General features: G+C 41.0%; 1 protein-coding gene across 2 annotated transcripts in view; it reads right to left on the reverse strand.

Moving 5' to 3' along the window:
- Positions 1-14,082: 14,082 nt before the first annotated feature.
- Positions 14,083-21,472, reverse strand: part of sh3rf1 (SH3 domain containing ring finger 1) — a 103,777-nt gene continuing 96,387 nt past the window's right edge. For both annotated transcript variants that reach the window (XM_060914007.1, XM_060914006.1), the window contains exon 12: positions 14,083-16,648. In XM_060914007.1, the coding sequence (XP_060769990.1) occupies positions 16,480-16,648 (169 nt within the window). In that variant the 3' untranslated portion in view covers positions 14,083-16,479. The remainder of the gene's footprint in view (positions 16,649-21,472) is intronic.

Here is a 21,472-nt window from a genome sequence, read left to right on the forward strand (position 1 = left end):
CTTTTTCTGGCAGGGGAAGCCCCCTGAGGAAACCAGGGAACACAGAATGGGTTTCGCTGTCAGGAACACTTTGCTGGGAGCAGTAGTACCACCCAGTGGTGGCTCAGAGAGAATCCTAGCTCTCTGCCTGAATACATCTATGGGACCTGTCCACCTTGTGAGTGTGTACACCCCAACACTCAGCTCTCCCAAATAAATAAAGGACAGGTTTTATGATGAACTTGATGCGACCATGAAAAACATCCCCAGCCAAGAACAGCTCTACCTGCTTGGTGATTTCAATGCTAGAGTCGGAACAGATCATGACTCTTGACCATCTTGCCTGGGACACCACGGCATTGGCAAAATTAATGAAAATGGGTAGCATCTCCTCGAGTTATGTGCATATCACCATCTATGCATTACCAACACATACTTCCGGTCCAAACCCATTCACAAAGTCTCTTGGAGGTCAGGTCAGGGTGGCCTTAGCCGAGTCACATGCCTGGAAGACCAGACCTCACGGTCAGCCATGCATGACCCCAGCTTGGACGTGGTCGCTGCACAAACATCCTTCTTTAGAAGGTCGATGAATGTTGTTGGTGGGCGGCCCAGGTTCCTGTGTCCATTAGTAGGCTCCCAGAGTAGTAGCTCCCCAGCAGGTAGTTCTTTATGGCAGAAACAGTGGCCGGTGAATCCCAACCTCCTCCAGGCCACTTTGTCCGAGATTCTGGGGAGCATTCCGTATAGCTCTTCATTTGGAATGAAGCTCTGCCAGCTAATGTTAAGTGCTGTTCGCAGCATACGAGTGTAGGCACCATCGAGTGACTTTTCAAGGGTCGATGTCAGAGACCAACACTCGCAACCGTAGAGTAGAACTGACCCTTCTGTTGTCACGAAAAGCCTGATCTTTAGATCCCAGGAGACACTTGACTTCCAGATTGTACTTAAGTCACTGAGCACTTTCCAGGCAAGGGCTTTCCTGACTTTTAGATCTTGTTCAGTTGAGTTAACCCAAGAGCCAAGATATTTAAAATCTTTGACCTCCTCGATAGCATTTCCCTCACTGGTTACCAGTGGACCAGAAGCAGAAGATGACAAATTACAAATGACGACTTTGGTCTTCCTGTCATTTAGGACTAGGCCAATGCAATTGCATTCTTTCTCGACGCTAAACAGCAGCCTCTGAGCCTGATCGAAGTCACTGGATAGGAGAGCAATGTCATCGGCAAAGTCCAGATCTATTATGGTCTTTTCAGGGTTTCTGCATGACCATCTTGGTGTTATTGTGAAACCCAGATCAAGCTCTCATTTGTCAATGGCTTTACGGAGGGCAAAATCGAGAACTATCACAAATAGGTAAGGGGCAAGGGTATCCCCTTGCAACATGCCTGCAGAGATCTCGAATTCTTACGACTCCCCATCCGGGGTCACGACCTTTGCTCGAGTGTCAGAATACATCGCGTTGATTGCTCTTGGAGGCATCCACATTCAGGGCACTGGCACCAGTTAGATCTGATCATAACACGTGTTGCTGATCTCAGAGGCATCCTCCAAACCTGCAGCCTACACAGTGCAGTTTGCAACACAGACCACTCCCTTGTGTTCTGTAGAGTCATGCTACAGGCAAAAAATTTACACAGAACCAAACTAAAGGGAGCCCCCTGCATCGACAGCAGCAAAACAGCTGACCCAACTAAAGCTGCAGCCTTCCTCTCTGCCTTAGAGGATTCTCTCCCCCACCTGCCCCAATCCTGCTCTGCCCAGCAGTACTGGGACGGCTTGCGGAACATCATCCACAGCAAGGCCCTGGTAGTTTTTGGCAAAAAGCTGGGAAAGCCAAATGACTGGTTCAATGCCGATTCAACAACATTGGCTACAATCCTCAAAGAAAAACATACCACCCTCATGAATTACAAACACAATCCTAATGACAAGACCCTACAGGCCCTCAGATTTTCAAGGAGGAAACTTCAACAAGTCTCCCGACACTGTGCCAGTAGCTACTGGCTACACGCTCTGCAGTAATATCCAATCAGCTGCCAACACAGGCAACATCAGACTCATGTACGATGGCATCAAAAAGGCACTTGGACCATTACCTCGCACAACTGCCCTGCTGAAATCAGCCTTGGGAGAAACCATCACTGACTGCTCCAAACAACTAGACCACTGGGTGGAACATTACTCTGAGCTTTATGCCAGGGATAACACTGTCTCTGATGTAGCACTTAGGCATGTAAAGCATCTACCCATAATGGAAGAGCTTGACATGGAACCAACTACTGAGGAGCTAAGCAAAGCAATCAACAGCTTGACCAGCAGTAAAGCACCAGGCAGAGATGGGATAACTGCCGAAATCCTTAAGTGTGGGAAGCCTACTCTTCTGCACAGACTCCACAGGCTCCTCTGCCTGTGCTGGAACCTCTCCTGACTGAAAATAAAAACCAAGGTCATATCACTCATCATCCAGGATATGCTTTTTGCTGACGAAGCAGCAGTGGTAGTACACTCCCAGGAACACCTGCAGACACTCATTGACCGGTTCAGCCAAGCATGCCAGGACTTCAATTTGACCATCAGCCTGAACAAAACCAAGACAATGGGACAGGGTATTGAAACCCTAACTTCCATCACTATCAAGAACTACACACTGGAAGCTGGAAGCAATTTCACCTACCTTGGGTCTACCATCACCAACAATCTGTCACTCGATGCTGAAATCAGCAGCCAGATAGGAAAAGCAGCCTCTCCTTTTGGGAAACTTATAACCCCGATTCCAAAAAAGTTGGGACAAAGTACAAATTGTAAATAAAAATGGAATGCAATAATTTACAAATCTCAAAAACTGATATTGTATTCACAATAGAACATAGACAACATATCAAATGTCAAAAGTGAGACATTTTGAAATTTCATGCCAAATATTGGCTCATTTGAAATTTCATGACAGCAACACATCTCAAAAAAGTTGGGACAGGGGCAATAAGAGACTGGAAAAGTTAAAGGTACAAAAAAGGAACAGCTGGAGGACCAAATTGCAACTCATTAGGTCAACTGGCAATAGGTCATTAACATGACTGGGTATAAAAAGAGCATCTTGGAGTGGCAGCAGCTCTCAGAAGTAAAGATGGGAAGAGGATCACCAATCCCCCTAATTCTGTGCCGACAAATAGTGGAGCAATATCAGAAAGGAGTTCGACAGTGTAAAATTGCAAAGAGTTTGAACATATCATCATCTACAGTGCATAATATCATCAAAAGATTCAGAGAATCTGGAAGAATCTCTGTGTGTAAGGGTCAAGGCTGGAAAACCATACTGGGTGCCCGTGATCTTCGGGCCCTTAGACGGCACTGCATCACATACAGGCATGCTTCTGTATTGGAAATCACAAAATGGGCTCAGGAATATTTCCAGAGAACATTATCTGTGAACACAATTCACCATGCCATCTGCCATTGCCAGCTAAAACTCTATAGTTCAAAGAAGAACCCATATCTAAACATGATCCAGAAGCGCAGACGTCTTCTCTGGGTCAGGGCTCATTTAAAATAGACTGTGGCAAAGTGGAAAACTGTTCTGTGGTCAGACGAATCAAAATTTGAAGTTCTTTATGGAAATCAGGGATGCTGTGTCATTCGGACTAAAGAGGAGAAGGACGACCCAAGTTGTTATCAGCGCTCAGTTCAGCATCTCTGATGGTATGGGGTTGCATTAGTGTGTGTGGCATGGGCAGCTTACACATCTGGAAAGACACCATCAATGCTGAAAGGTATATCCAGGTTCTAGAGCAACATATGCTCCCATCCAGATGACGTCTCTTTCAGGGAAGACCTTGCATTTTCCAACATGACAATGCCAAACCACATACTGCATCAATTACAGCATCATGGCTGTGTAGAAGAAGGGTCTGGGTACTGAACTGGCCAGCCTGCAGTCCAGAACTTTCACCCATAGAAAACATTTGGTGCATCATAAAACGGAAGATATGACAAAAAAGACCTAAGACAGTTGAGCAACTAGAATCCTACATTAGACAAGAATGGGTTAACATTCCTATCCCTAAACTTGAGCAACTTGTCTCCTCAGTCCCCAGACGTTTACAGACTGTTGTAAAGAGAAAAGGGGATGTCTCACAGTGGTAAACATGGCCTTGTCCCAACTTTTTTGAGATGTGTTGTTGTCATGAAAATTAAAATCACCTAATTTTTCTCTTTAAATGATACATTTTCTCAGTTTAAACGTTTGATATGTCATCTATGTTCTATTCTGAATAAAATATGGAATTTTGAAACTTCCACATCATTGCATTCCGTTTTTATTTACAATTTGTACTTTGTCCCAACTTTTTTGGAATCGGGGTTGTACATCCAGAGTATGGGACAACAGGGAACTTACCATCCATACAAAGGTACAGGTGTACAGAGCCTGTCATCAGTACACTCCTGTATGGCAGCAAAAGCTGGACCCCATACTCACACCAAGAGTGGAGGCTAAACTCCTTCCACCTATGCTGCCTGAGACATATACTGGGCATCACCTGGTGGGATAGGACCACACACACCGCAGTCCTGGAGAGAGCACAGCTTCCCACCATATTATCTCTCCTGAGGCAGTGACATCTCCGCTGGCTGGGTCATGTCCACTGGATGGACGGTGGTCGAATTCCAAAGGACATCCTATACGCAGGGCTATCATCTGGCATGAGGCCCATTGGCTGCCCTCTGCTTCATTATAAGGATGTCTGCAAGCAAGACCTCAAATCCTTTAACATCAATCCAGCCACCTGGGAAGATGCCGCTCAAGATCATCACTTATGGCTGCAGGCACTCCGCACTGGGTTGCAAACCTATGAAACCACCTTGGCTCAGCATCAAGAAACTAAAAGAAAATTGAGGAAGCAGCAAGCCACCACTACCACTTCCTCAACATCACCGAATCTGGCCTACACCTGCAACATCTGCAGCCGAGTCTGCCACTCCCAGATTGGCCTACGCAGCCACAGAAGATGCTGTGTCAAAACCTAACTCCCAGGCACAATAAATCTATGGTCTTATGAGACTGTGATGCCATATATAAACAGAAAAGCATTCACCCTGTCAATCCGGAAACAGTTCGTATCCCGATGATCCTAGAGTCATCCGTGGCCAGGAGCTCAGCCAGAAGCTGTGGGCTCTTCCACTCTTTCCTCCTAGTGTGTTATGCAGAAGTAGCAATTTGAAAAGATGCTACTTTTCAAATTGACACAGCATCTTCTGTGGCTGCGTAGGCCAATCTGGGAGTGGCAGACTCGGCTGCAGATGTTGCAGGTGTAGGCCAGATTCGGTGATGTTGAGGAAGTGGTAGTGGTGGCTTGCTGCTTCCTCAATTTTCTTTTAGTTTCTTGATGCTGAGCCAAGGTGGTTTCATAGGTTTGCAGCTGGCTATGGAAGACCACTGGGGTGTTATGTTTCCATGTTCGACATGTTAACTCATAAATTACACTTATCATGTCATTTTGTGCTGGCACATTCTGGAAAACAAAAAACTGGTGCTCCATAAACCTGTATTCTGTTCTTGCAAGGAAACCTTTTTGGAATAGGAAGCTTTAGCACCACCGATTGGTGTGGCATTCTTGCTCAAACACACAGAACCAACAGACTCAGATTGTAAACTGCAGGACTTCATCTAAAATATATTTTGAAACATTTTTTAATGAATATTGAGCATAAATAGGCTACAGCTCGGCCTACATATAATAATTTTAACTTTTTTTTTTTAAATTGCTCTCATGCTGCTTTCATCTTGTGCCTTAGGTCATGGTCCTGGTTTTAATTTCCTTGTGTCTTTAGTCTTAATGTCTTCTGTATTTTCACCACCTGCCTAATGACCCTGAGACAGAGTGTTTACAGTGTCTTGCAAAAGTATTCATCCTTCTTTGTGTTTGTCCTGTTTTGTCACATTAAAAGCTGGAATTAAAATTGATTTTTGGGGGGTTAGCACTATTTAATTTACACAACATGGTGTTTCCCATGATGGCACAAAAAGTCTCATCTGACCAGAAAATCTTCTTCCATGTGTTTGGGGAGTCTGCCACATGCTGTTGGGCAAACTCCAAATGTGTTTTCTTATTTTTATTCTTTAAGCAATGGCTTAAATGCATGTCATTCTTTAAGCAGTGGCCAGAAAAAGGCCACTCTTCCATAAAGCCCCACTCTGTGGAGTGCACAGCTTAAAGTGGTCCTATGGACAGATACTCCCATCTCCACTGTGGATCTTTGCAGCTCCTTCAGTGTTATCTTTGGTGTCTGTCTGTGAATTTTGGTGGGTGACCTTCTCTTATCAGGTTTATAGTGGTGCCATATTCTTTCCATTTTGCTGTAATGGATTTAATGGTGCTTCCTGGGATATTCAAAGTTTGGGATATTTTTTATAACCCAACCCTGATCCATACTTTTTCATAAATTTGTCTCTGACATGTTTGGAGGCTCCTTGGTTTTCATGTTGCTTGTTTAGTCGTGTTGCAGAGTCAGGGTCCTTCCAGAACAGGTTGATTTATACAGACACCATGTGACAGATCATGTGACAGATCGTGTGACAGACTGATTGCACACAGGTGGATCTTAATCAACTAATTATATGACTTATGAAGTGAATTGGTTGGACCAGCTCTTATTTAGGGGTTTCATACCAAAGGGGGTGAATATCTATGCACATTCTAGATTTCTGTTTTTTTTTTTCATCTTAATTATTGTTTGTGTCACAATTTTAAAAAAATAAATAAATTTGCCACTCAGGGTGTTGGCGCACACCCAACACCCTGAGAACACCATTCCTACAGTCAAGCACGGTGGTGGCAGCATTAAGCTGTGGGGATATTTTTCATCTGCAGGGACAGGAAAGATGGTCAGGATTGAAGGAAAGATGGATGGCACTAAATACAGGGCAATTTTGGAGGAAAACCTGTTTGAGTCAGCCAAAGGTTTGAGACTGAGACAAAGGTTCACATTCCAGCAGGACAATGAACCTAAACATACTGCTAAAGCTACACTGGAGTGGTTTAAAGGGAAACATTTATATGTCTTGGAATGGCCTAGTCAAAGCCCAGACCTCAATCCAATTGAGACTCTGTGGCATAACTTGAAGATTGCTGGACACCAACGCAACTCATCTAAGGAAAAGACTGAATGCTGTAATTAAATCAAAAGGTGCTTCAACAAAGTATAAGTTCAAGGGTGTGCACACTTATACAACTAACTTATTGTATGTTTTTTTATTTTTTGTTTTTCCACCTAACAGATTTATTTGTTTTTCAATTGAATTATACAGGTTTTAGGTCACATTAAACATGGGAAATGTTTTGAAATTATTTATTGTAGTCTAATTTTTTTTACATTAAAAAAACCTCTCATTTTAATGGGGTGTGTACACTTTTTTATATCCACTGTATATCTGCATTATACACTGATGAATCATGTTTGAAGATGACAATATTTTCTCTAACTGTCTCTAATAAGCTTTTAGATTTCTTAGTAGATTCAGGAGAGGTACATTCTGTCATTAGATCCTCAGAGTTCTCTACACAGCCAAAGATCAGCAACCGATCCCAGATCACTATGGGCACCTCTGGACAACAGATCCTCAAGAAATTTACTGAGCCACTCCTCTGTAGACTGGGTGAGTCTGGTCATTTGTATATTTGGTATCACTGCAAATTTAACATTTTTGTTACATTTTTCAAACATCGTCTGCATACAAACTGTATAAAGGTGCATTTGGGTTGGATTTCTATATTGAATTTTTCTCACTTAAATGTAAAAATAAATTTAAGCTGTCAAGTTGTTGAGGTTTGATGAACCATCTTATTAACTTTTTTTTTTGAATGTCACTTGTACATTCGGTATATTATTGCAAAATTAGTAGTAATTTACATTTGATATAGCATTTTTAATACTTTTCTGTAGACAACCTGCAAAAAGGTGCATTGGGCAGGATTTCTATCTATGAGTAGCATTGTTCTCTGTGATACATAAAACTAAAGTTTGGGCTACAATTGGAAATGCTGGCAAAGCACAACGGTACTTAAATGTTTTATGATGGGCAGATTTTTTGGTTTGTATTATGCTCTTTAAATACAGTATCTTTAGCTTAAGGTGCAGCCTCTAGGAAAGTGTTTGTGCATTTATTGTGTTTCAGCTCATCGTTCAGGAATTCAGCCAATCAAACAACCCAAAATAAGTGTTGCCCAGGGAGTACCAGGTAAATGCACTTGACGTTTTAATCACATGCACAGCATTCAAACGTGTGAAGGACTATCCTGGATTAAATTAAATAATCCATTTTAAAAGTTGCCAAAGGTAGTACAAATCAACAATGCACTTCTTGTAACAGCTTGTTTGATTCTGTAAACTGTGATAAATACTTATCATGTCATAGCAGCTGTACATGCATTATGGGGAGTATATAATAGGCAAATCAACACTAAAGGACAATATTTAATTCTGACATTTAATCTCCAGCCAAGCATCCAGTCCCTGGTTTAGCATCCATTACCCCTTCCCAGAAAATAACCAAACCAGCTACCAAATATGGAGTGCCTTTAACAGCAAAGAGACCTGCTGATGCCATCTGAACACCAGCTGACGGAACCAGGAAACCAGTAGAGAGGAGACCTGGGGTCAAACTCGAACAGGTGTGGATTTACCTGTGTTAAATACAGATTGATGGAGAGAATTCTGGTGTGGTGTTGTTGGAACACAGGATATGTAGTCTGTAGTGTTGTAGCATAGTGAAGTGTAGTTTACTTAGTTTTCTCACTTCCAGCTGCAGCCGCCACCTAGCTCTTTGGAGTGAAAAGGAGGGCAGGGTGTGTAAGTCCTTCCCTGATGGTCACAGTACTACATATCAAGACTGTCACAGTGCCTCCATGTCCAGCGCACCATGGAAACTGGCACCTTGCAGTGTCAGGCCAAACTGTGAAAGAGCTTGGAGCAGGTTGGAGCCCCAGAGGTGGAGTGTGCATGACCCACCGATGTGTGGACCCGCTCTGACACTCACCAATCCAATCACCTGCTGCCTTGTAGGTTAGGCTTTAAGCAAAGGAGAAGGTAACTCCAAAATCAAATCCACCTGTTGCCTTGCAGGTCATGCCTATTCAGGCATGGGATACGAGAAGGCCACTCGGATATAACACCATGTAGTCTCAGCCCCTAAATACCGTATGTAACCTAGCATATTCAGGTGTTGGTCCCAAGCACGAATAAATGAGGAGGGTTGGTGGCAGGAAGGGCATCTGGCCATAAAAATTTTGCCAGACTCATATATGATATGGAAAAAACCTCAGACCATGCTAGGGCATACTCTGGAAACGACGCACAATCAGATCACTGTGAGATTGTGAAAAATAAGCTATAGTTGCCTTATTTTGAGCAGATAAGGCTAAAGAAAATAGCTCAAAGAAGAAAGATGAGAAAAGAAAAAAACATCTAAGACCTTAATAATAGGAACTTTGAATGTTGGTACCATGACAGGAAAGGGGATGGAAATTGTAGAGCTTATGTTAAGAAGAAAGATAAAGTGTGTTCAAGAAACAATGTGGAAAGGGGGAAAAAGCTAGAGAACTTGGAAATGGCTACAAAATATTCTATTGTGGAGCTGGTACAAAGAAGAATGGTGTAGGTATAACACTGGATCCTGATTTGAAGAAGAATGTACTAAAAGTAAATAGAGAGTCTGATAGATTAATCTGGATGAAAGTTGAAATAAATGAACAGGTCAGAAAAATGAAGCAGGAGAGAAAGTACTTAGTTTGGCAATGGCTGGAGATTTTGTAATATCCAATACCTTATTCTGTAAGAAATTGTCCCAAAAAATAACATATATTAGTGGTAATTGTAAAACTACATTATGTGTCGTGGAACAATGCGGAAATATATCGTAGACTGCAAAGTAGTCCCTGGAGAAAGTATTGCAAACCAACACAAATCTATACTTTATAGGACAATGATTAAAAGTTCAGAGGTATAACAAGCAATCCAAGTAAAGGAAATTAGATGGTGGAAGCTAGATGTGGAGGAACCAAGATAAATTTTTGTAGTGCAAGAAAGTTTAAAAATAGATGAGAGTACTTGGGATGAAGCAAGTCAGATAGTGAAAGATGCAGTGAGGATAACATTGGGGGAAACATCAGGAAAGACAAAAGAAAATTAACAAACTTGGTGGTGGAACCGTGAGGTGCAAGAGGCAATCAACACCAAAAAAGAGAAAAAGAAAATCTGTGATTTGTACTGGATGGAGCATTCTATCCAAGAATACAAAAAAGCAAACAAAGCACCAAAAAGGGCCATGGCAAAAGTGAAATTTAAGGCCTACAGAGACCTGTATGACAGCCGTGATTCGGAGGAAGGGCAAAAACGGGCCTTAAGAATGGTAAAGAGTAGGAATAGAAATTCAGTAGATGTGTTCCAAGCAAAACTAATTAAAGACAAAGATGGCAAAACTCTAACAGAGAGCACTGAGATCCAACAGAGATGGAAAGAATATTTTGAAGATTTGATGAATATTGAAAATGGAAGAGAGCAAAGGACTATTGAGGCAAATTATGAAGAAATGGTTGAACCAGTCTGATCCATGCCTCTGTCCTGTGTTGCCCAGGCTCCCCTTCCAGCAGCAGCTCAGAGGAGAATGAATCAAGTGGAGGAGGAGAGGAGAAAGCATGAGGTACCCAAAAGAAAAGTCCCTTACTTCCAGCCCCCTATACTAACATGCACAACTTCCTCTCCTTCCTCTTTTTAAATTCATTCAGTAACAGACACCTCCTGAACCACAGACTTCTTTTTTTTTTCAGCTTAGTTGTTGAGATTTGGTTTAAACCCTTTCAATTCAAGTGACCAGTCACAGAATAATGCATTTAAAAACTAGAGTAAATAATGCAACATTTTCATAATGGTGGTGGTTTTGATTTCCACCTGTGTAATAAAATAAAGGGACCACCAATCTATAATTTAAAACCCCTGGGGATCTTCAGATCCCATTTTGAGAACCGCTGGTATTGAGGAATGGTTTATGTGCATGCTGAGGGCTTGCCTCATCTTCACAGATGAAAGACCAAGACATGGGTGCAACATTCAAGCAATTTCTCAACAAACCTCCATTTTATTTTATTTTATTTTATTTCATTTATTTTTTAAATAATAATGCTTCAGTTAGAGTCTTTTTTTTTCTTCAGAAGATTGCACTCCCTGTCTCTGCATCTGACGACGGCTGCTTTCTCCTTGTTTTCTCTCAGCTGTTCACGATAGGCTTTCATTTTCTCTTTAGGAGTCAGAGGCATTGTACCTGAATAGAAACCCCCCCACCCCACCCCACACACATTTACTTATTTCACCTAAAACAGACATGACAGACCTCCATCCATTATCTGTAGCTGCTTATCCTGTTCTACAGGGTTGCAGGCAAGCTGGAGCCTATCCCAGCTGACTATGGGTGAGAGGCGGGGTACACCCTGGACAAGTCGCCAGGCTATCACAGGGTTGACACAGAGACAAACAACCATTCACACTCATATTCACACCTATGGTCAATTTAAAAGCCACCAATTAACCTAACCTGCATGTCTTTGGACTGTGGGGGAAACCAGAGCACCCAGACGAAACCCACGCAGACACAGGGAGAACATGCAAACTCCACACAGAAAGGCCCTTGCCAGCCGCTGGGCTTGAACCAAGGACCTTCTTGCTGTGAGGCGACAGTGATAACCACTACACCACTGTGCTGCCCCATGACAGACCTAAAATATTTTAAAAGCAATTTACATGTAAGGTGAAGAATCTTATTCTGATGATAGGCTGAATGGTCAAATATGGATAGAAAAGGAGTACATGAGACATGTGTTTATACATTACAGAATGCATGATTCTATATGGACCGATATTATCCTCTAATTCCATGCTTTGTGAACTTCGCCATCTTAAATAAGCCTTCAGACAATGACTTTATTGATAAGTATTTAAAATGCAATGGGGATCATTCTCTAATACTGAATTATTGAATGCCAGTGGATTAAGATTTCAAGTGAGCTTTCACGTGCACAGCACATGTACTGACTTCTGTTTAGATAGTGCTGCTGCCTATTGCTAAATTAGCTGAAAACAATGGTGGCTTCAGTGCTGACACCATGTGGTTCCTTTTCTTACTACAGGTTGTTACCAAAGAACAGAGAACACAAGGAGAAACTAGTAGAACTGTTGGTTTAAATCTGTTACCACAGTGTAATTCCATTACCATGTCATTCTGTTACCAGGTTTTCATGTTTCCGGTAACCGTTGATCAGTCCTGCACACCAGCTTGAAGGAATTTTAACCCATTCCTCCATACAGAACAGCTTCAACTCTGGGATGTTGGTGGGTTTCCTCACATGAACTACTTGTTTCAGGTCCTTCCACAACATTTCAAGTGGACTAAGGTCAGGACTTTAACTTGGCCATTCCAAAACATTAACTTTATTCTTCTTTAACCATTCTTTGGTAGAATGACTTGTGTGCTTAGGGTCATTGTCTTGCTGCATGACCCACCTTCTCTTGAGATTCAGTTCATGGACAGATGTCCTGACATTTTCCTTCAGAATTCACTGGTATAATTCAGAATTCATTGTTCCATCAATGATGGCAAGCCATCCTGGCCCAGATGCAGCAAAACAGGCCCAAACCATGACACTACCACCACCATGTTTCACAGATGGGATAAGGTTTTTATCCTGGAATGCAGTGTTTTCCTTTCTCCAAACATAACACTTCTCATTTAAACCAAAAAGTTCTATTTTGGTCTCATCCATCCACAAAACATTTTTCCAATAGCCTTCTGGCTTATCCACGTGATCTTTAGTAAACTGTAGAACAGCAATGTTCTTTTTGGAGAGCAGTGGCTTTCTCCTTGCAACTCTGCCATGCACACCATTGTTGTTCAGTGTTCGCCTGATGGTGGACTGATGAACATAAACATTAGCCAATGTGAGAGAGGCCTTCAGTTGCTTATAAGTTACCCTGAAGTCCTTTGTGACCTTGCAGATTATTACACAGCTTGCTCTTGGAGTGATATTTGTTGGTCAACCACTCCTTTAGAGGGTAACAACAGTCTTGAATTTCCTCTATTTGTACACAATCTGTCTGACTGGATTGGTGGAGTCCAAACTCTTTAGAGATGGTTTTGTAACCTTTTCCAGCCTGATGAGCATCAACAATGCTTTTTCTTAGGTCCTCAGAAATCTACTTTGTTCATGCCATGATACACTGCCACAAACATGCGTTGTGAAGATCAGACTTTGATAGATCCCTGTTCTTTAAATAAAACAGGGTGCCCACCCACACCTGACTGTCATCTCATTGATTGAAAACACATGACTCTAATTTCACCTTCAAATGAACTGCTAATCCTAGAGGTTCACATACTTTTGCCACTCACAGACATGCAGTATTGGATCATTTTCCTCAATAAATAAATAAGTATAATATTTTTGTCTCATTTGTTTAACTGGGTTCTCTTTATCTACTTTTAGGACGTGTGAAAATCTGATGGTTTAGGTTATATTTATGCAGAAATATAGAAAATTCTAAAGGGTTCACAAACTTTCAAGCACCATTGTAGTACTATTTATTATATATTTTTAAATAAAACCAGAATATGTCTTCAAAACTATCACACTTTTCTTCCCTTGTAGAGACATATGGCCCTACCTAGACATAAAAACAAATGTAGGAACTGGCAAAAGTCTCATACACAGTATATTTAGATGAATAACATTCCTACAACTTTCATTAGAGTGTAGTGAAGCTTGTAGTGTTGCTGCACAAACATGCATTACTGCATTGGTGATGAACAAACTTTATACCCAGTAGTAACACATGTTCATAACTCTAACAGTCAGGACAGGTTATACATTTACTAATCCTGTGCAGGAAAGCACAGAAATTAATCTTCCTAAACCTCTACCCTGTCTTGGTGTAACATGCAGTGTGAACTGAACATTTCTGATGTAAATGAGTAACACAAGAAGAGCATCACTGTAAAGTGTCATTTGGAAATCAAAATCTTTTATTACAGTTAAGCACATTAAAAAAAAAATGACTTTCTTCCAATGATTTAGTACTGAATATGAGATCAACATGACCACTAAGAGACATACAGTCAAGCAGATATGAAAACCAGTAACAAAAAGGTTTTTTGTTTTTTAATAATTGGGGGGGGGGACATACACATGAGTATGTGTTCAAGTCAGGTTTAGTATTGAGTCTCTCTAACAAGGCATGAGAATTGCTGTGTCTAGCACAATGAGGAAATACCTACACAGCTCTAGATATAAAAAAAAATTTAAAAAAAGGTGTGTATGAATGAAGAAATAAACATGATATGGAGCAAACTAGTGTGTCAGCTTCTGCTTTTTTTTTTGACAGATGTGAACTCAACAACACAGAACAGGCACTTGAGGTTCCTGTAAGTGTGTACGGGAAGGGGGGGGGGGGGGGGGGAGAGCTAACCAGAGGGTGTATACGGGCACACACTTGTAAACAGTGTTTTGTGAATCACTTGAACTTGACTGTTCACTAACCAAAATCAAAAGGTTGTGTCTACAGTTCTCAATGATGATCAAACACTGAATCAGGTAGAAATATCTCCAGAAACTACAGAAGGGACAAATTCTAACTGCATATGGGTTTGGTCACAAATATAAGACATTCTGATTTGGATAATGATACAAAAGTAAAAAAAAAAAATAAAAAATACCCCATTAACAATAAATGTCGATGAGTCATCTGGAAAAAAGAATAACTACTGTAAGTACATCAGTCAGTCATTCTTTATATGATAGTGGACTTGCGTGCAGAACAGGATGGTTGGAGGGAACCCCCCCCCCCCTCCACACATGCACACAACAGAAGTCATGTTTGCGCATGCCGGGGTGATAAAAAGATGCAGCTTGCAACCTGTAATAAATAGTACTAAGCCATGGATTTGTGGTATAATACTGATGTTTCACAATCTGCTCACAATCAAGCACCTTGCACAAGATGCACAACAGATCTAAGATTATACCACAAACTTGTGAGAGCTTTAAAATGACCTGTATGACTGAAATGATCACGACAGACAAAACTGTGACGCAAACACGACCAGAATGAAGAACACTGAAGCGGCCTGGTTAGGACGCTGAACTCGAGGCCCATGGAACGTCGAGCAGCTCTCATCTGTTGCACCTTGATCAAAAAGGTCAATCCCTCTCCTTTTTTAGGCAGAGTGCAATAGACTAAAATCAGATGTTAATCGGGAATACACAGACACAACATAAGACAAGTAATCATTCAGCTGTCAGTCGTACTCTCATATCAAAAAAATAAAAAAGGAGCCAGCAGCTATCATACTTTAATATATAGAAATATAATTAGTACAATTTGAGTTAAACATCTACACCACCACCGCGCCGATGCTTTCTATGGAGTGTATTTTCATTTCTTTTTTTTTTTTTATAAATATCAAAAGTTATGTCAGAAGAAGCATTAACCCTACTACCTCTAAACCCCATTACTGAATAAAATCTACAGCAGATTCATTACATCCCCACGCCTTACTCTACAATACTGGATCATGTTCACTACACTTCATCGAGCGCATCAAGCCATCGCAACTTTGCTGCTTGCTTATTAACCCACCCAAATGAAATAAACATGTGGGGTTTTTTTTTTGCTCATGAATTCACAAAACTGTTGATGCATGGGATCTCAATTTCTGTATGTATATTTCTAGGCACCGGATCAAATTCCAATATCAGCATTATTATTATTATTATTTTTAAAATCAGTAGTAAATTAAAGTTCAACTCTATCTTCAGGATGCTCAACAGTAGTTTAACTGGGCACTGACCAACATCCACTCTCTTGAAGCATAGTGTAATCAGCGATGACCTGACTCCGTCCACCGATGACCAAGCGACACAAACCAGCAACACATGATGGGCAGGCAATCATAGTTCACATTAAATCATCCATTAATACCCTACCATGAAAACTACCTTTTTTTTTTTTTTGAGTATAATAAATTCATATTTTCCAGCTTTGCTCAGTTCACTCATAGATCAGCTCTGTTTGCTTATATACAATAACATGATGCCGTACAAGGCACACATCAAAACCATTCTGAAATGTTTACAGGTACATAAATTAACAGATTATCACATGACGAGTCAAGTGAGCGTTGTCTCATGCTGTGCTTGATATATGTGCTTTTTTATTTTAAAATATTTGTGTAAAACTGAAAACGTATGTTCTGCTCCAAGAGACTGTGACAGCCTCATGGCGTCCGGGATGCGTTTAAAAAAATTGGGTTGATTTGTGCTTCGATCCACCCTCACGTATACACTGCTGATCCTCATCCGTTCTGTCCATCATTGCCAGGAGCTTTCCAGGCAACGGCAGCTGCCAGCCTCACAACAGCTTGGTGTAATTTTGCCTGATAGCAAGCATGTGTTCGAATCAGATGCTGTCGACGAAGCTGCCGGGAAAGAGGCCTGTCCGGCCATTCCTCTGGAGCGTGCCTTTGAACCAGCCATCCTCACGCTTCTTGTGCACAAACACAATGTCGCCCTCCTTCAGCTCCAGCTCAGCCTCGCTCTGTGGAGGGTAAGACACCACCACACGGTACCTGCACAGGAATAGCCAACAGTATGCAGATTAATCACTGCTGAGTGAGGCATTTGGGTGACCATAAGCAGTGCACACTCAGAGTCTGAATGGAAAGTCTCTGACTTTCATAAGCAATACACTTCCCTTAAAAGAAAAGACGCCTAATTCTATGCTGCGGGATTTAATTCTGCATGAGCAAGACAGGACAGAAATAAACTGCACTATCCAGCAAAACTGTGTAGCACAGACCGGACCAGTTTTGAACTGTTTAATCTATGCACCATGATTCATAAAAAATGAGCAGCAGGGTAAGACCAGAAGTTACTAATCATTTGCAATGCACTAAACATATGCCCCTGCATCCAAATGGAAAAATCGTACGAGTTGTTTTATTTATTATGTTTATTATCATAAGTGATGCTGTATTCGTGTACTTCAAGGCACCATCTACAGGCATGAGAATGTAACTACAGGACCTACCGAAGTCGAACATAAAATGCAAATAAGACACGAGTAAATAAGTGGCTAACTTCAGCGTCGTATTAAGGGAGAAAAGTGTTCATGATGAAGCCTGTACTCCAAGTCATTACAGTCTCGACCTTGAAAAGAAAGCTGTTTCTGCGGCAACTAAAATACATGAACAGTTCATTACTACTAGAGAAAAAATTCTACTTATAAGTACAACAGGGCAGGCTATGACAGGAAAATGATCAACTTCTGGGTGGTAATAGCATCAAACTAATTTTCTGTTAATTATTTTCTTAAAACAAAAAAAAATGTTCTGTCTTGTGTTTTATTACCTACATATACATAAACTATGATGAGTAGCATGCTATAGATGCACAATGGTGTAACATAGGGAAAAAAATTAAAAATTCAGGTTTTGATTTTATGTATTGAAATAACTAGGCACAATTTTTACAATATCTATATAAATTAGTTGTTTTTACCTATTTTAACCTTGAAATCAGCATTTTAATGATTACCCATAATGCATTGTTTATCGCGCTAAAACAAGCAAAAACGTCATAAGACAGTGGAAATACTACCTTCACGTGGCGTCTTTCTCGATCGCACGTGCCTAGAAGCGTACCTTCTAGAACATTCCTGGGTGGTCACAGACTGTCACGTAGCCTAGTTCGGTTGTGAAACTCGCTAGGATGGAGTACTTTCGCGAGTTTAGTGGCAAACTTCTGCGCCACAATTTCTCTATTCTCGAAATTTGTAACTTGAAACCCTACAATGTTTCATAATGTTTGGGATTTTGAAAAATGCTTCTAGCAAGTTTATTATTTCGCTGTATTTTTCCATGAAACTTGGCATAAATCATCCTTAAGTGATGAGCGTGACATTGTTATTTTGGTATGGGTCACAGAGTTAGTTGGAAGCGGGAGAAATGAGAGTTTCTCAACTACAGCAGCACTTCTCACCATAGATGGCTGGCGTGTTTCACAGCGTTTGGGATTTACTAAATCGACTAAATCTCTAGATCTACTGAAGCTACGAGGATATAAATCACTAGGATTCTAATTTACTGGGTGAGAAGTATTATATTTTTTTTTTGAAAGGTTTATTCGCGCTACAAGTCCATGAAAGTTGGAATAGTTCGTGAAGGGGTTAGTTAGATTTTGGTAGCGTGACGCACACAACAAGCAAAAGAAAAAACAAATTTTCTTCCGAATTTCCTTGCTTTATCAAAATTATTTTTTGATACATTAAAAGACTGCGTTTATAATATTTAAGCGATTTTTTTATTATAGAGAATATTTTATCAAAACTTTCAAAACAGCATTCAAAGTGATTTTTCGCGGGTGTAAATGTTACGCGTGACGTCCATAATTACGTTAAATTTTAAGAACTAAAATTCTGTTAAAAATTCTAGATTTGTGCTATCATTCTGGGGTTTTGCTGAATAATACTTTAGGGAGTTCTCTTACAATGCTGAAAATTCAATGAGTTTTGGTGAAATTCTAGAAAAAAGTTATTTACATTTTAACGCGCCTGATAGCGATTGTGGTCACACAGCGTGCTACTCATACATACATAGTGTGAATTTGATCAAAACTCAAAGAAACAGAACAGTCATCAATCAGTAAAGCCCTGTTTCACCAAATGTACTGATGTTCACTATTTTTACCAAATAAACTTACACTGTTTCAGGTTTTCACCTCCTGTGTGTGCATGTCAGAGTGAGCATTGAGGGGCAAAAAAGAAGAATTAATTAAAAAAAAAAAAAGCAGACCTAAAAATGGATCAACAAATTCAATACTCATCTAATTTTCAACCCTGCATTTCATTTCAGATGTTCTTTTTTGATGGCAAATGAAGCCTTGAGATTACAGTTTCATTGCCAGCTTTCACTATTTGTGCGTGCTGCTACATTCAGTAATCTAATATAAATCACTGGTTCTTATATACACACACACACACACACACACACCCTTACAAAAGTATTCATCCCCCTTGGTATTTCTCCTGTTTTGTTGCATTACAAGCTGGAATTAAAATGGATTTTTGGGGGGTTAGCACCATTTGATTTATACAACATGCCTACCACTTTAAAGGTGCGTTTTGTTTTTTTTAAATAGTGACACAAACAATAAGATGGAAAAAAAAAAAACAGAAATCTGGAGTGCGCATAAGTATTCACCCCCTTTCGTATGAAACCCCTAAATAAGAGCTGGTCCAAACAATTCACTTCATAAGGTCACATAATTAGTTGATTAAGATCCACCTGTGTGCAATCAAAGTGTCACATGATCAGTCACATGATGTCTGTATAAATCAACCTGTTCTGGAAGGACCCTGACTCTGCAACACTACTCAGCAAGCGATATCAAAACCAAGGAGCATTCCAAATAGGTCAGAGACAAAAGTTGTGGAGAAGTATAGATCAGGGTTGGGTCATAAAAAAATATCCCAAACTTTGAATATCCCACAGAGCACCATTAAATCCATTATAGCAAAATGGAAAGAACATGGCACCACTACAAACCTGACAAAAGAAGGCCGCCCACCAAAACTCAATGCCCTCCTTGCCTGGTCTGTGATCAGAGATGCAACAAAAAACACCAACGATAACGCTGAGGGAACTGCAAAGATCCACAGTGGAGATGGGAGTATCTGTCCATAGGACCACTTTAAGCCATACACTCCACAGAGTGGGGCTTTATGGAAGAGTGACCAGGAAAAAAAAAAAAGGTCATTGCTTAAAAATCACATTTGGAGTTTACCCAACAGCATGTGGCAGACTCCCCAAACACATGGAAGAAGATTCTCTGGTCAAATAAGACAAAAATTGAACTTTTTGGCCATCATGGGAAATGACATGTGTGGCGCAAACCGAACACCCTGAGAACACCATCCCTACAATGAAGCATGGTGGTGGCAGCATCATGCTGTGGGGATGTTTTTCATCTGCAGGGACAGGAAAGCTGGTCAGGACCGAAGGAAAGATGGATGGCACTAAATACAGGGCAATTCTGGAGGAAAACCTGTTTAAGTCAGCCAAAGGTTTGAGACTGGGATGAAGGTTCACAGTCTAGCAGGACAATGACCCTAAACATACTGCTAAAGCTACACTGGAGTGGTTTAAAGGGAAACATTTAAATGTCTTGGAATGGCCTAGTGAAAGCCCAGACCTCAATCCAATCGAGAATCTGTGGCATAACTTGAAGATTGCTGTACACCAAAGCAACCCATCCAATCTTGAAGGAGTTGGAGCAGTTTTGCCTTGAGAAATGGGCAAAAAATCCCAGTGGCTCGATGTACTAAGCTAATAGAGACATACCCCAAGAGACTTGCAGCTGTAATTGTAGCAAAAGGTGGCTCTATAAAGTATTGACATTTTTTTTGGGGGGGGGGGGGGGGGGGGGTACTTATGCACACTCCAGATTTCTGCTTTTTCATCTTATTGTTTGTGACAACTAATTCTCATCTCATTATCTCTAGCCGCTTTATCCTGTTCTACAGGGTCGCAGGCAAGCTGGAGCCTATCCCAGCTGACTACGGGCGAAAGGCAGGGTACACCCTGGACAAGTCACCAGGTCATCACAGGGCTGACACAGACACCCATTCACACTCGCATTCACACCAACGGTCAATTCAGAGTCACCAATTAACCTAACCTGCATGTCTTTGGACTGTGGGGGAAACCGGAGCACCCGGAGGAAACCCACGCGGACACTGGGAGAACATGCAAACTCCGCACAGAAAGGCCCTCACCGGCCACAGGGCTCGAACCCGGACCTTCTTGCTGTGAGGTGACAGCGCTAACCACTACACTACCATGCCGCCTGTGACAATTAATAAATTTAAAACAAACAAACAAACAAACAAAAAAAACCTACATAGAACTCAACGCCATCGATGGGGATGCCTCCGTATGGTAGACTACACGCCTTATTAAGTTGTGATTTGGGGATGGACATTTGACCTCACAGTATTCTTGACCTGTGACCTTTTAACCTCAAAATCTAATCAGTTCATGTTTGTCCCAAAGTGCACAAATGGTGAAAGTTTGGTGAAATTCCTTTCATTTGCCTTGGAGATATTGTGTTCACAAGGTTTGCAGACAGACATTTGACCTCACAATGACCTTGACCTTAGACCTTTTGATCTCAAAATCTAATCATTTCGTCTTTGCCCCAAAGTGCACAAATGGTGAAAGTTTGGTGAAATTCCTTTCAGTAGTCTTTGAGATATGGTGTTCGCAATGTTTGGGGATGGACATTTGACCTCACAGTAATCTTGACCTGTGACCTTTCAACCTCAAAATCTAAATCAGTTCATGTTTGTCCCCAAATGGTGAAAGTTTGGTGAAATTCCTTTCATTTGCCTTGGA

Source organism: Neoarius graeffei, chromosome 2 (genome assembly GCF_027579695.1).
Source record: "Neoarius graeffei isolate fNeoGra1 chromosome 2, fNeoGra1.pri, whole genome shotgun sequence".
NCBI classification, from domain to species: Eukaryota; Metazoa; Chordata; class Actinopteri; order Siluriformes; family Ariidae; genus Neoarius; species Neoarius graeffei.